This window comes from Muscardinus avellanarius (assembly GCF_963383645.1).
Source record: "Muscardinus avellanarius genome assembly, chromosome: 8".
NCBI lineage: Eukaryota > Metazoa > Chordata > Mammalia > Rodentia > Gliridae > Muscardinus > Muscardinus avellanarius.
Window position 1 is genome coordinate 101,559,224 of NC_137794.1, and position 15,384 is coordinate 101,574,607.

At 38.3% G+C, this 15,384-nt stretch overlaps 1 protein-coding gene across 1 annotated transcript in view; it reads left to right on the forward strand.

The window, feature by feature from the left end:
- Positions 1-1,331: 1,331 nt before the first annotated feature.
- Positions 1,332-15,384, forward strand: part of TAB2 (TGF-beta activated kinase 1 (MAP3K7) binding protein 2) — a gene marked incomplete at both ends in the record, with an annotated part of 36,197 nt that continues 22,144 nt past the window's right edge. Inside the window, 2 exons of the mRNA XM_080700642.1 lie at positions 1,332-1,433; positions 9,881-11,378. Coding sequence (XP_080556768.1) covers positions 1,332-1,433; positions 9,881-11,378 — 1,600 coding nt within the window. The remainder of the gene's footprint in view (positions 1,434-9,880; positions 11,379-15,384) is intronic.

The window sequence follows — 15,384 nt, forward strand, 5'->3', positions numbered from 1 at the left end:
CTCCATAAAGGCTAGCTATATACACAATAATAAAAGAGATCTAGTTTCTACATTCATAAAACTTATACTTATGTCTTTTTAACTTATATTAATGAAGATAAGAGTAACACTACACATAAGAAATTAGCTTATAGATACAATCTTGTTAAATATCCTAAAGTGAAGTTATTTTGATAACCAGTCTAATAATATGGTTTAAAAATCTTTTCTATTTTATTTAGGCTTATATACATATATTTTGTTTATATCCCAAAAAGGATTTTCAAGATTAAACATGGTTTAAGGCTGGGCGTTGTGGTACACGCTTGTAATCTCAGCATTTGGGAAGCTGAGACAGGATTACAGTTCGAAGACAGCCTCTACTCCTACTTAGTGAGGCCCTTTGCAACACAGTGAGACCCCATTTCAAAATAAAGAATTTTTTTAAAAAGGGCTGAGGGTGTAGCTCGGAAGTAGAATGCCCCCTGGGTTCCATCCCCAGTACTGCAAAAAGTAAAATAATAAACATTGTTTAATATTAACATTAGGAATGAAAGTAAGGGTAGTTCTTACCATTCACCAAACATTAGAATTACTTAGGGAACTTCGAAAAGTCCATACACTCAGGCTGTCCCTACCAATTAAATCAGAACCTTGATAGTTGGGTCCAGCTGTTGTGTGCGTGCATGTCACTCTGACATGGACTGCCTTGTGATATGAGACTATAATCCACCAATAAAAGTTCAAAAAGGACTGAGTTAATAGAGACATGAGATAAAAGCTCCTGAGAATGAAGTGAGTATGGATTCAAGGTTTCTGTGTATGTAGAAAGTAAAGCAGATATATTGGACATAGATCATTAAGCTTCAGACAACTCATGCAGAAGTCTTTTAGGGAGCTAGTTTTTTTCAGGTTCTTTTTAACAATTTTAAGTAGAACAAATAATATTTCTTGCCTCAAGGTATCCTCTATAAACAATGAGGGGGAAATGTGAGTGAAAAACGAGAACCTTGATGGTAATTTCTTACTTCAATGCCTTTTGCCACAGCATACAAATATGAAGGAATTAGGCAGTGTAAAAGGGAATCTAAAAGGAATTATACTGACAAGACAGTAGATAGGGAGAGCATTATAGGTGGAAATAATATTTTTATAAATCATTGGTAGGTGCTAAGACATGCCCTTTTTTTTTTTTACTAAAATTTTAAATCTATAACAATATTCATTCTGTAATCTTTTCTCATTTTTTTCTTTCTTTCACAGAAAATGCTTGGACAGAAGAGATGAGTACTAATTCCACTAAGGCCTAGAATTGCCTACCGTACAGATAGTCCTGATCAGGCAATATACGAATGGCCCAAGGAAGCCACCAAATTGATTTTCAGGTTTTACATGACCTGCGACAAAAATTCCCTGAAGTACCTGAAGTTGTTGTATCCAGGTGCATGTTACAGGTCAGTGTTCAGTGATTTCTGAATTTATTAATATAAATCTGGTGCTTTTGATTTTTTTAATTTATTTTTATTGGTGCATTGTAATCATACATCACATTGGAATACAAGACTTGAGAGGATGTACAAGCACACATCATCCAATTAGCCCTCATCCAGTCCCCATCCCATTCCCTCCCCCTCCCTCGTTTGTTTGGTGATTAACTTTGATACATATGTTTATGTACCTCCTGCTTTTTAAAGAGGCTCCATCCTCCCCTATTCCATACCCTCTGATTGGTCACCTTAATTGCTTCACTATAGGGCCCTTTCTATAGCTCGACCACTTCCTGTTGCCCCTTTCCTCCTAGTTATTGCTGATTAGGGGAAGCATCTGGTTTTAATTTTCTGCGATATTTCTCTGTACATGCCACGTTGAAAATACCGATCCCACTCTTGACGGCCCCAGTTGTAGCCTGGCTACCTGGTGGACTGATCCAGACCTCGCTGGCTCAAGCAGCAGCCTTGCCTCATGGGAGGCCCCGATTCTGGTCTTGCTGGCCCCGACACTGGCCTAACCCCTCAGCTGGCTCCAATCCCGGCCTCGGAGGCCCTGGCATCCGCCTAACCCCTCGGCAGGCTCCGATCCAGGCCTCTAAGGCCTCAGTAGCGGCCTTGCTTCATGGAACGCTCAGATGCCGGCTGCTGGCCCCGGCACTGGCCTAACCCCTCGGCAGGCTCCGATCCCGGCCTCGCTGGCCCTGGCACCGGCCTAACCCCTCGGCAGGCTCTGATCCCGGCCTCGGAGGCCTCAATAGCGGCCTTGCCTCACGGAAGGCTCCGATGCCAGCCACTGGCCCTGGCACCGGCCTAACCCCTCGGCAGGCTCCGATCTGGCCTCGGAGGCCTCAATAATGTCTGGTGCTTTTTAAACATTAGAAGAAAACTCTTCTAAGTTATCCTCTTGTTGGTGTTAGTGTGCTATGATGAAAAGAAATGAATGTGGGTGTCAGATAGTCATATGGCCTCTGGCAGCTTGGGGCTCTCTGTGCCTCCTGTGTAGTAAGGATGACACCTCTGGTAGAGTAGATAAAAAGACAAGTGAATTCTGATTGATTGGAAAGCACTGACATGCAGTCCCATTCTTACAACTCCAGATCTTTGTGTGAAAATGAGAAAATCGCCGGGCGTGGTGGCGCACGCTTGTAATCCCCGCGCTTGGGAGGCAGAGACAGGAGGATCACGCAGGTTCGAAGCCAGCCGCGCGTGCTGGCTTAGGAGACCCTGTTTCCAAATAAAAATGTTAAAATAGGTCTGGGAGTGTAACCCGGAGGTAAAAGGGCTTCCAGGAACCCCAGTACCACCAAAAAAAAAAAAATGAGAAAATCATTTCATGGAGGAGTCCGAAAACATGGATTCTAATACCAATTGAGCACTCCAGTCATATGTGGCAAGGCTCTTTTGTTCAGTTTTTTTGTAAAATTAAGAAGTTTAAATTGATAATTACTATATTCCTAATGCTAAAGAAAAAATTTTGATTTTTAACTTTTAGCTTAATTTGTAAGTTTTTCAGTTAATGTAACTGAGTGTTTATATTTTATGTTCTTAGTATATAGATTTCCATAATTCTAAAAATTTAGTAATAGTTATGCCTTCCCATTTGATTCAGCTGGAAATCTTTCTGCAAAAAGTATTTGAGGCTCAGTCAGACATCTTTACAGTTGACAAATGATTTTTAATATTTGATGTTTTGCCAAGCATAGTAGTATAGGCTTTTAATCCCAGTACTTGGGAGGCTGAGACAGGAAGATTATAGGTTCGCTGCCAGCCACAGCTACATAGTGAGGCCCTCCAAAACTTAGTAAGACCCTGCTTCAAAAATAAAGAATAAAAAATAGGGCTGGGGCTGTGGCTCCAAGATAGAATGCCCTTGGGCTCAATTACCAATACTGAAAAAATTTTCTTTTAATGTTTTATCATATCAGTACCTGGTGCTTGCATACATTTTGTTCACAGCCTTATCACCTTTTATCTGTACCTTGAATTGATCTATCTGCCTTTAGCCTAACCCATTTCCATCCTCTTCTGCCAAAGTGTCTTTCTAATGCAGATTTTACCATAATGTTTACATGCTTTAAACCCCTTGGTTGTTCCCCAAGCCCTTCAGAATGAATTTCCTGTGTCTTAACCAAGGCATACTGGTATGTGGTTTGGAATGCTGTCATCTACAAGCCTGACTTCTTTCTTATCTGCTTCTTTCTCCTCATACCCTTCGCTATAGTCAACCTGGGCCACATGGAATTCTCCATACTTACCTGGCCTTTCCTGTAATGTAATGGTGAAGAGCATATGGCAATAAACCGATCTAAGTTTAGATTTTAGAGTTACTAGCAGACATTGAATTTACCTCTCTGACTTATTTTCTAACCTTCATTTTCTCAGCTACACAATGGAAATTAAAAAAAAAAAAAAATCACAGAGGCCAGGTGTGGAGGCAACAGGCTTATAATCCCAGCGCTTGGGAGGCTGAGACAGGAGAATCACACAGGTTCAAAGCCAGCCTCAGCTACTTAGGCTCTCAGAAACTTAGTGACACCCTGTTTCAAAAATAAAGTATATAGCCGGGCGTGGTGGCGCACGCTTGTAATCCCCGCGCTTGGGAGGCGGAGACAGGAGGATCGCGCAGGTTCGAAGCCAGCCGTGCTGGCGTTAAGAGACCCTGTTTCAAAAATATAAAATAGGTCTGGGAGTGTAGCCCGGAGGAAGAAGGGCTTCCAGGAACCCCAGTACCACCTAAATAAATAAATAAATAAATAAATAAATAAATAAAGTATATAAAATAGGTCTGGTAGTAAAAGCCCCTGGGTTCCACACTCAGTATGACAAAAAACAAACAAACAAAAAAAAACCCCAGAGAATTAAATATGATACTGCAAATAAAGCAATTAGTAGGATGCTTGTTTTGTAATGAGTTCTCAATAAATGTTGGCATGCCAGTACTAACAGGAGTACTAATTGTAGAAAGAGTATAATAAATATTTGGTGAATGAATCAATAGTTAACATTTCTCAATATAAAATGTGAAAGGAAAAAATGAGCGGGAAAAATAAAGGAGTCAGGCATTCAAGACAGAATGAAGAGGGAACAGAGATAGTGGGGAAAGACAGTCTCCTCCTAGAACCCAATACCCTCTCCCTAACTTGTGAAATAAAATAGAATTTTATAGTAAAGCTGCACTTAGTGTATTCAGTCAGAAGTCACTGAAAAACTAATAGGAAAATACTATAGGTTCTTCGAAATTTCATAGACTTGATTTTGAAAGCTATCAGGAACACTTCTAAAACAATGGTTATAAAGTGAGATTTTAAAATACATTAACAATGTAAAACATAGAACCTGTTATAGAATTACTTATTTTCAAAAAATAAAAAGAGGTATAATTGTTCTTCAGTATAATTTGCAGGATGCATTAATAAAACATGATGTCCTTGCATATAGACATGAACACAGTATATATTTGCCTTTGCAGAAATGCCCAAAGGATTAAAAACAAACTAATAAAAGATGGTTATCAATACAAGAGGGAAGAGGCCAGATGGGGACAGAGTTAGGATTGAGACTTCTCAATATATATCTTTTTGTATTCTTTTCATCTGTGTAAATATAATCTATTCTTTTTCAACTTTACCAAACATTAGAAAATATTATTTTGTTTTTTTCAAAGTCACCTAGAAGTTTCTTCTACTTGGCATGCTTCCCAACAGCTAGTAAGGACTAAAAATCTATTTTGCTTGTAACTAACTTTGTAAGACAGTTCACTTTTTTTTTTTTTTTTTTTTTTTTGGTACTGGGGTTTATGGAAACCCTTCTACAACCGGGCTACACTCCCAGACTTATTTTTATACTTTTTTATTTGGAAACAGGGTCTCTTAAGCCAGCACGGGTGGCTTTAAACCTGCGCGATCCTCCTGTCTCAGCCTCCCAATCGTGGGGATTACAAGTGTGCAGCACCATGCCCGGCCAGCTCACACTTTTTAAAAGTGAATTGAGCCAGGTGTGGCTCGCACTTGTAATTCCCGCATTCGGGAGGCTGAGACCAGAGGATCGTGGTTCACGGACAGCCTCAGCTACTTAGTGAGATCCTGTTTCAAATTAAAGAATAAAAAGTAGGACAGGCAGTATAGCTCAGAGGTGGAATGCCCCTGGGTTCCATCCCCAGACCTGCAAAAGAAAAAAAAGTGAATTTATAAACATTCTGGGCATTCATATAATTTACTTTTTAGCTGGTAGAAGAAATGTGACATGAAGGGACAAGAAGAGTTTTTCTAGATACAGTTAGGTTGTAAGTCTCCAAAATTTGGGAAAATACTGTTAACACTGTAAAGGCAGAGTAAGCTACCTCTGAATGTAATATAAACATCTCTTGTTCAGTGACTGTCTCTCTTTTGGTAGCTGCTCTCCTTTTCTCAGTTGAGTGAGCTTCTGTTCTTTCTCCTGGTAGAGCCTCCTCCCTATAGTGAGTGGGAGGATCTGGTTCAGACATTTAAGAAAAGGAAACTGTTCTCTTGTTCATTTTATTGCTAGATCTTTCTTTTTTGGAACTATTCACTTCATTTCTTTGTGCTATGGGTTCTCCAAAATAACAATATTAGCAAGTATAATATATCTTTAAATTTTACTTGTATATTTGGTAATTAAATCTTAGACTAGTATAGAAATATAGTTGGCACTTTGATTCTTTTTCAACTGAATTTTTCACTTTTTTAAATTCTCTTAACATGAAAATTAGAGCTGTAAGTTTAAAGTTGCTGGATTTTCCTCCAAAATAGTTCATTAAGTACTGTTTATTCATTATGTGTAAGAATTAACATTAAGTGTCATCTCTTTAGTGGAACCCTTCTCCCTACAACCACTAACCACATAGTCCTTTTCCATGGTTCTGATTCCTCCATCCTGCATTGTATTTATTTGTATATACAGTAATCTCCTCCACTAGACTAAGATCTTTTAAATCAGCAGTTGTATTTTCTACTTGCCCAAAAGATGCTGAGTAAATGTTGATTGAAGGAATGAATGGATCAGTATTTGAGAGGGTTGATCTGAGGGTATATAACTCCTTTCAGAAGTTTGGGGGGATGGAAAGAAACTAGAAAGTGATTCAGCTTTTTTTTTTTTTTTTTGTAGCTTTGAAGAGAATGCAGATTTGTGGCTATCTCTAAAAGAGCAATGACCCTGTCTTTTAAGTTATATCCCATATAGTACACTTAAAGAGAAGTACACTTCTGCAGTTTCCCACTAAAAATAATCAAGGTTTCTTTGAGAAATGGCAGATTTTAGGTCTGGAGTAGGATATGCACAAGATGAATGTGTACGTCTTGTCCTATCTGAAAGCAAGGAAGCAATGAAAAACTACTGGGCACATGCTGGGATTACAAATGTGTGCCGCGTGCCCAGGTTAGTTTTTTTGTTTTTTATTTGTTTCTTTTTCAGTACTGGGGATGGAACCCAGGAGCATTCTACCTCTGAGTTACACCCCCAGCCCTGTTTTTAATTCTTTATTGTAGGAGCCAACGTGATACTATTCCTACTAACCTAAAAAAATAATGCCCACAATCAATTCAGACAAAATATTAAAGACATAGGAGTTTATAATAATACTAAAAATACATCTTAGTCAACTTTGGAGATTTCTAAGGTACAGATTTTTTAAATTGTTCTAAAACTGGAGTTTTTACAATGTATCTGTCTAAAGAAAGTAATCAAATAGTTGAAGAGAGCAAGTCTTCAAGGAAGAATTGCTGCTAAAATATGAAGGGAGGCATCTTATAATCGGGATATTACTAATATCACTATTTTACAGTCCCTAATGAAATAATGTGTCTTAGCAGTGATCATCAGTAACTGCTATAAATCATTAGCTGGATCAAGCTGATAGTATAAGACCTCCACCAAGAAAGTGATGTCTCCAGGAGATAAGCAACATAAGACTACAAGATATGGCATAGCTGCTTAATAGGACTGTATTAATTAATACTAAATACTTGCTATTGAGAGGATTTGCACTGAAGAGAATTAAAGAGGTAGGCTGTAAAAGTATGAAGTTTTTCAAAAGGAGTATAGAGTTGGATTTGGTAGGAATACATATTTTATTTTTACTTCTTTACTTTTTGGATTATGTATTAGAATGAGAACAGTGGCAGAGAGTTGGTAAAGGAAAGACAAGGTCTCCATAGCTTTGGCTTAGTAGGGAGAAGAATTACTAAGAATAGCAATAAAGATAGCAAAAGGCAACTGTTAGGTACTTTAGATAAAGTCTAATTATAAGAAGAAATAGTTAATAATTTGAAAAACTAGTTTATGTCAGTTCAGACTTATTTTAAATAGAATAAAATATTTTTATAGCATGAGAGATTTAAATTGTTGGGTTTTGGAGGGAAAAAAAGTCAGCCACTGCCCACTAACTTTTTCTTGTGTATTGCCTACTCAAACAGTGTAGACTATCATTATTTGTTAACAAGATTTTAAGATGAGCTGGGCATGGTGGTGCACACTTGTAATCCTAGTACTTGGGAGGCTAAGACAGAAAGATCACAGGTTTGAAGCCAACCTTAGCAACTTAGCTAGGCCCTAGTTCAAAATAAAAAATAAAGTAGGGCTGGGGATGTAACCCAGAGGTAGAACACCTCTGGGTTCAATCCCCAGTACCACAAAAGAAAGAAAGGGGAAAAAAGGACATAAATATAAAGTAAATAAAAACCTGTTCCAAACAAGATGATAGGGATTAAACAGTGAAATATTGGAAAAATGAAGTCTCCTTAGAGTTTGGCTTTTATTATAAACAGTGGGATAGCTACTGAATGTAGATGAACAGAAGTGAAGATAACAAAGGGAAATTCTGTTGTTACTTGAAATGGATACCCTTTGGAGGAAAGAACTAGTTAGAAGACATTAAATAACAAGTCATAAGCCAGCACACTCAGCTTATTACCTGTACTCATGCCCTTCACCAAGAATTCACACGCATGCACGTGCACTCCTCTATCCAAGTCTAACATCTCCTATGAAAACAGGACGTGCCTTCTCAGTTTACCCAGTTCTTTCTTATGATCGCCTGTAAATCTCCTCTGTTAAACTTCATCACTACATACATTTGGCACATATGCATATTAATAATGTTACTTTCTCAGAAATCCTCGCTTTGTCTTCCTAATCAAGTTGCACACTCTTCTAGGAAGGTCCGGTTTTATGTGTCATTGAGTCTTCCACAGGCTTAAACGGTGCTGTATATGTATAGGTGTTGAGTTAAAACTTTTGTGGGTGTTTTATGACTAACGGTGAGTTGCTTTCCTCTGTGGATTCTTTAAAAATAGCCTGGCTTTGTTTTGTTTTGTTTCTTCTTGAAGATTATGGTGCTCTCTAAAGGCAGGATTATGACCATTCCTTGGAAAGCTACCATACACTTGTGTCTTTATAGATAGATAAATCACAAAAGAGGAGGCATGTGAGGAATTAAGATGACTTTGCTATGAACTTTAGAACTTTTTAAATTAAATATTATAAATTAAGGTCATTAGTTTTAAAGAATTTATATAGTGCTGAATGTGCAAACATTGATGGTATATTTCCTTCTAAACAGTTTGAGAAGCCTGAAACTATATCATTCAAATTTTTTAAAAATACTTAACTATATAGATTATGTACTCTATGTTGTATTTTACATATATATATACAGCTTGACACTCAAAATTATTTTAATTAGGTTATAATTTTACTATATTTGCATGAATCTGCTTAATTAGCTTCTAAAGCAATGACTTGATTCCTATTTGCCTGTTACTAATAGGTTTTTCTGTTAGATTAGTAGTGAGGACTTTTACTTTAATCATTTGCATACAAGTACTCAAATAAAAGGTCAGATTTGGCAGGGTGTGGTGCCACACACTTGTAATCCCAACATTTGGGAAGCTGAAACAGGAGGATTGTGGTTCATGGACAGCCTCAGTGACTTAGTGAGGTCCTTTGCAACTCAGTGAGACCCTGTTTCAAAAATAAAGAGTAAGCCGGGCATTGTGGCGCACACTTGTCATCCCAGCATTTAGGAGGCTGAGACCGGAGGATCACGGTTCGCAGACAGCCTCAGCTACTTAGGCCCTCTGCAACTCACTGAGACCCTGTTTGAAAATAAAGAATAAAAAGAAAATTGGGCAGGGGTTGTAGCTTGGAGGTCAAATGCCCCTGGATTCCATCCCCAGACGCGCAAAAAAAATAAAATAAAATAAAGAATAAAAAATAGGGCTTGGGGGTATCGCTCAGAGATAAAATGCCTCTAGGTTCCACCTCTGGTACTGGCGGGGGGGGGGTCAAAATTGTCTGTTAGAATTATATTTACCATTTAATTAATATATTTGTGGTGTGTTGACAGTATTAGGTTCTGATTGTTAACATCAAACTGGTTTTATTTTGTTTTATAGAATAATAATAACCTGGATGCCTGCTGTGCTGTTCTCTCTCAGGAGAGTACAAGGTATCTTTATGGTGAAGGAGACTTGAATTTTTCGGATGATTCTGGAATTTCTGGTCTACGCAATCACATGACTTCTCTCAACTTGGACTTGCAGTCACAGAACGTTTACCATCATGGAAGAGAAGGAAATAGAATGAATGGTAGTAGGACTCTAACGCACAGCATTAGTGATGGACAACTTCAAGGTGGTCAGTCCAGTAATGAACTGTATCAGCAGGAGCCACAGACAGCACCAGCTCAAGTTCCTCAAGGCTTTAATGTTTTTGGAATGTCCAGTACATCTGGTGCTTCAAATTCAGCACCACATCTGGGATTTCACTTAGGCAGCAAAGGAACATCTAACCTTTCTCAACAAACTCCGAGATTTAACCCCATTATGGTAACGTTAGCCCCAAATATCCAGACTGTTCGTAATACTCCTACATCTTTGCACATACATGGTGTACCTCCACCTGTACTTAACAGTCCACAGGGAAATTCTATCTATATTAGGCCTTACATTACAACAACTAGTGGTACAGCTCGACAGACGCAGCAGCATTCTGGCTGGGTATCTCAATTTAATGCCATGAACCCCCCTCAACAAGTCTATCAACCTTCACAGCCTGGTCCCTGGACTTACCCTTCATCTAATCCTCTGCCACATACCTCAGCCCAACAGCCAAATCAGCAAGGCCACCAGACCTCTCATGTCTACATGCCCATCAGTTCACCAACTACTCCACAACCACCAACAGTTCATTCATCTGGTAGCTCACAGTCCTCTGCCCACAGCCAGTATAACATTCAGAATATCTCAACAGGACCTCGAAAAAATCAGATTGAAATCAAACTTGAACCCCCGCAAAGAAACAGTTCTTCAAAATTGCGTCATGGACCTCGAACCTCTAGCAGTTCCTCTTCAGTCAACAGCCAGACTTTAAATAGAAATCAGCCCACTGTTTACATAGCTGCCAGCCCCCCAAGTACTGATGAGATGGTCTCCCGTAGTCAACCGAAGGTCTATATTTCAGCTAATGCTGCCACAGGAGATGAACAGGGCATGCGGAATCAGCCCACACTCTTCATATCCACAAACTCTGGGGCATCTGCTGCCTCTAGGAACATGTCTGGGCAAGTGAGCATGGGTCCTGCCTTCATTCATCATCACCCGCCCAAAAGCCGAGCATTAGGCAATAACTCTGCAACTTCTCCTCGAGTGGTGGTCACTCAACCCAACACAAAATACACTTTCAAAATTACAGTTTCCCCCAATAAACCTCCTGCAGTGTCACCAGGAGTGGTGTCCCCTACCTTTGAACTTACAAATCTTCTAAATCATCCTGATCATTATGTAGAAACAGAGAATATTCAGCACCTCACGGACCCTACTTTAGCACATGTGGATAGAATAAGTGAAGCGCGGAAATTGAGCATGGGATCTGATGATGCTGCCTACACACAAGGTAATATTCATACTACAGGAGGGATAATTTCCCATGTTAGGCTTATTGTTATTTGATTTCGAAGCAGAAATGGGCATCAGAATCACTTCATCTTTTAAATATCACCTAAAATAATTATCTTAACATTTGAAAGTATTTATGTACATTTGAATTTCAATTTTATTGTCATCTGATTTGAGGTTTGATAGAGCTGTCAGCTTTTACCAGAATAATCAACTCTGTACCCCTCCAGTGATGCTGACTTCTCTTTAAATTTTTTGCAAGTAAAAACACATTTTAAGAAATTAGGTGAAATTGCCTTCTTTGACCAGATTTTTTTTTGGGGGGGGGGGGTACTGGGGTTCCTGGAAACCCTTCTACCTCCAGGCTACACTCCCAGACACCTTTTTTTTAAATTTTTTGTTTGGAAACAGAGTCTCTTAAGCCAGAGAGGCTGGCTTCAAACCTGTGTGATCCTCCTTTCTCCACTTCCCAAGCCCCAAGCGTGGGGACTACAAGCGTGCACCACCACACCCAGCTTGACCAGATATTTGAATAATAAGGAGTTTTCTTATTTTTCTGTCATGACATTTTTAGTTTTATGTTCTGCTAAAGTCTAAATTGCTACATGATGCATGAGTCTTAGATTAACTCAAAGTAAAATTGAATTTTGCTCTGATGCTTATCTTTTTTGTCTTTCCTTAAATATAGGTTAATTTTTTTTAACCTAGAATCATGACTAAGAATTTTATTTATGTCAGTAGGAGTGTCAGTTGATTATCCTTTTCTGAAATAGACTAGTTGATATTGGCATTGATTCACATGTAGGATTATGTGATCAGTTGGATGTACATAGTTTATTTATAAATACTACACCATTTTGTATCTTAATAAAACTTGAGCCAGGTGTGGTGGTGCACACTTGTAATCTCAGGACTTGGGAGACAGGATCGCAGGTTCACAGCCAGCTTCAGCTACTTAGCGAGGTCCTCTACAACTTAATGAGACCTTGTTTCAAAATAAAAGAATAAAAAAATAGGGCTGGGAGTGTAGCTTGGAGGTAGAATGTCCCTGGGTTCAATTACTAGTACCACAAAAAAAAAAAAAAAAAAAAAAAAAAAAAAAAAAACTTTAGCATCCTCAGATTTTGGTATTCTGCAGGTGAAGGGCCCTGGAGCCAATCCCCATAAATACTAAGGGACAACTGTATATCTGTACATACCCTACAATATGTCTAACCTAGGTATTAAGTCTGAGAATATACAGTACACATTTTTTGCTTAATACATCTCAAGATCTTTGCATTTCAGCATGTACAAATTTATTTCATTTTTAGTCATTTTAACAGTTTTATTGAAATATAGTTAGCATACTATATAATTTGTTCATTGCAGTGTTCAAGTCAAGAGTTTTTTAGTACATTCACCAATTTGTTCAAGCATTGCCACAGCCAATAATAGAATACTTTTATCACCTCAAAAAGAAATACCTCTCATCTCCCTGTCCCTAGCACCCTCAGCATTGGGCAGCCATGAATTTACTTCCTATCTCTGTAGCTGTACATATTCTGGTCTCTTCACAAAATGAAGTTATAAGTTATGTGGCCTTTTGTAACTTTTTTTTTTCCACTTAAAGTTTACTCATAGCAAGTATTAATACTTGATTCCTGTTTACAACCAGATAATGTGCCATTATATAGATTTGGTGCATTTTGTTTATTCATCAGTTGGTGGATATTTTGGGTTTTTTCCACCTTTGGGCTATTATGAATAATGCTATCATTGCTATATGAGTTTCTGGTGTGTTAGGCATATTCATTTCAGTGTATATCTAGGAGTGGAATTGCTGGTTCATATAGTCATCTTGTATCAACCACTGAGGAAGGGCCACAGTGTTTTCCAAAGTAACTACAACGTTTTGCATTCCCATAGGCAAGGTTATTAGGCTTTTGATTTCTCCACATCCTCACAAACATTTGCTGTCGTCTGATTTTGTGATTCTTATCTTCCTAGTGCCTGTGATATATTTGATTGTGGTCTTGATATGCATTTCTCTAAGGAATAATGATTTTGGACATTATTTCATGTGACTGGCTGTTTAGTTTTTTGGGGTTTTGTTTTTTGAGAAATATCCAAATCCTTTGCCTTTTTTGCAGAGTGGGAGTGTTCTGGGGAGTGAATCTAGGTGTGTTCTACCTCTAAGCTATACCCCCAGTCTTTGTTTTTATTTTGAAACAGGGTCTTGATAAATTGCTGAGGCTAGACTCAAACCTGCAATCTTCCTGCCTTAGCCTCACAAGTACCGGAATTATAGGTGTCCACCACCACTCCTGGCTTCCTTTCTCGTTTTTTCAGTACTGTGGATGGAACTCAGGGGCATTCTACCTCTGAGCTATACTCTTAAGCTCTATTTTTTATTATTTTTATTTTTGAAACAAGGTCTCACCAAGTTGTGGAGGGCCTAAGTAGCCGAGGCTGGCCATGAGTGAACCTGCAATCCTCTTGTCTCAGCCTTCCAAATACTGGGATTACAAGTGTGCACTACCACATCTGGCTTCCTTTACCTCTGTTAATTGGGTTATTTGGTTTTTTATTATTGAATTTTTGCTGTGTATTCTAGAAGTAACATATGACTTGAGATTACTTTCTTCTATGAGTCATCCTTCCACTTTCTTGATGATGTCCATTGAGCCCAAAAGTATTTGATTTTGCTGAAGTACTTTTGTTGTTCATGCTTTTTGTGTCTTATCTAAGATCAATTGACAGATCCAGGATAATGAAAAACCCTATGTTCTATCCTAAGAATTACAGTTTTAGAGCCAGGCATGTGGCGCACACCTATAATCCTAGTATTGGGAGGCTGAAACAGGATTGCAGCTTCAAGGATAGCCTCATAGTCAGACTCTCAGCAACTTTATGAGATCCTGTTTCAAAACAAAAAGTAAAAAGGGTTAGGAATGTAGCTTGGATGTAGGATGACCCCTGAGTTCAATCCCTGGTACTGGGGTGGGAGGGATTACAATTTACAATTTTAGCATTTCTATTTTGGTCTTTAATCTATTTTTAGTTCATTTCTATATAATGGCATGAGTTAAGGACCCAGTTTTATTCTCTTGCATATAAATATATACCCAGGTATCCCAGCACTGTTTGTTGAAAAAGACTCCCTCATTATGTGATTTTATCACCCTTGAAGAAAATCTGATAGCTATAATACCCAGGTTTATTTCTTTAGTCTCATTCTTTTCTGTTGATCTGTGTGTTCTTTATGCCAGTACTCTATGGGTGTGTGTGTGTGTGTGTGTGTGTGTGTGTGTTGCGTTGCTGGGGGTTGAACCTAGGGACATTCTACTCCAAGCTACACCCCCAGCCTGAGTTTTTCTTTATTTTGAAACAGGGTCTTACTAAGAGCCTGTTACGGAGAGCCTCACTAAGTAGCTAAGGCTGGCCGCGAACCTGCGATCCTCCTGTCTCAGCCTCTCAAGTACTGGAACCAGTACTATATGATCTTAATCACAATTGCTTTGTAGCAAATTTTGAAATTAGGACATGAATTTTGCAACTTTGTTCTTTTTAAAGATGATTTGGCTATATTTAAGAATTTCTTATAATTTCATATAAATTTTAGAATTAGCTAGAGATTCTGATATGGATTGCTTTAAACTATTTTTATACTTGTTTTTTTCAGGGCAAACAGAAATTAGGGCTATATGATGAAAAGTTCCCTCCAATACCTATTCTCTGATACTTCATTTTGTAATCTTATAGAAATTGAAATTTTGTATCAGGCCTGTTTGTGTATTTTCTCCTTTCTTATATACAAATGTATAGATCTGCATTTGAAAGAAATAGTTGCAATAGTATTATGCCAAAATATCTAACAAGTATGTGTGTTTTGCTGAGGATTGAACCCAGGGACATTCTACCTATGAGCCCCACGCCCAGCCCTTTTTTGTTGTTGCTTTTTTAGGTGTGTGTGTGTGTGTGTGTGTGTGTGTGTGTGTGTGTGTGTGTGTGTGTGTTAGATA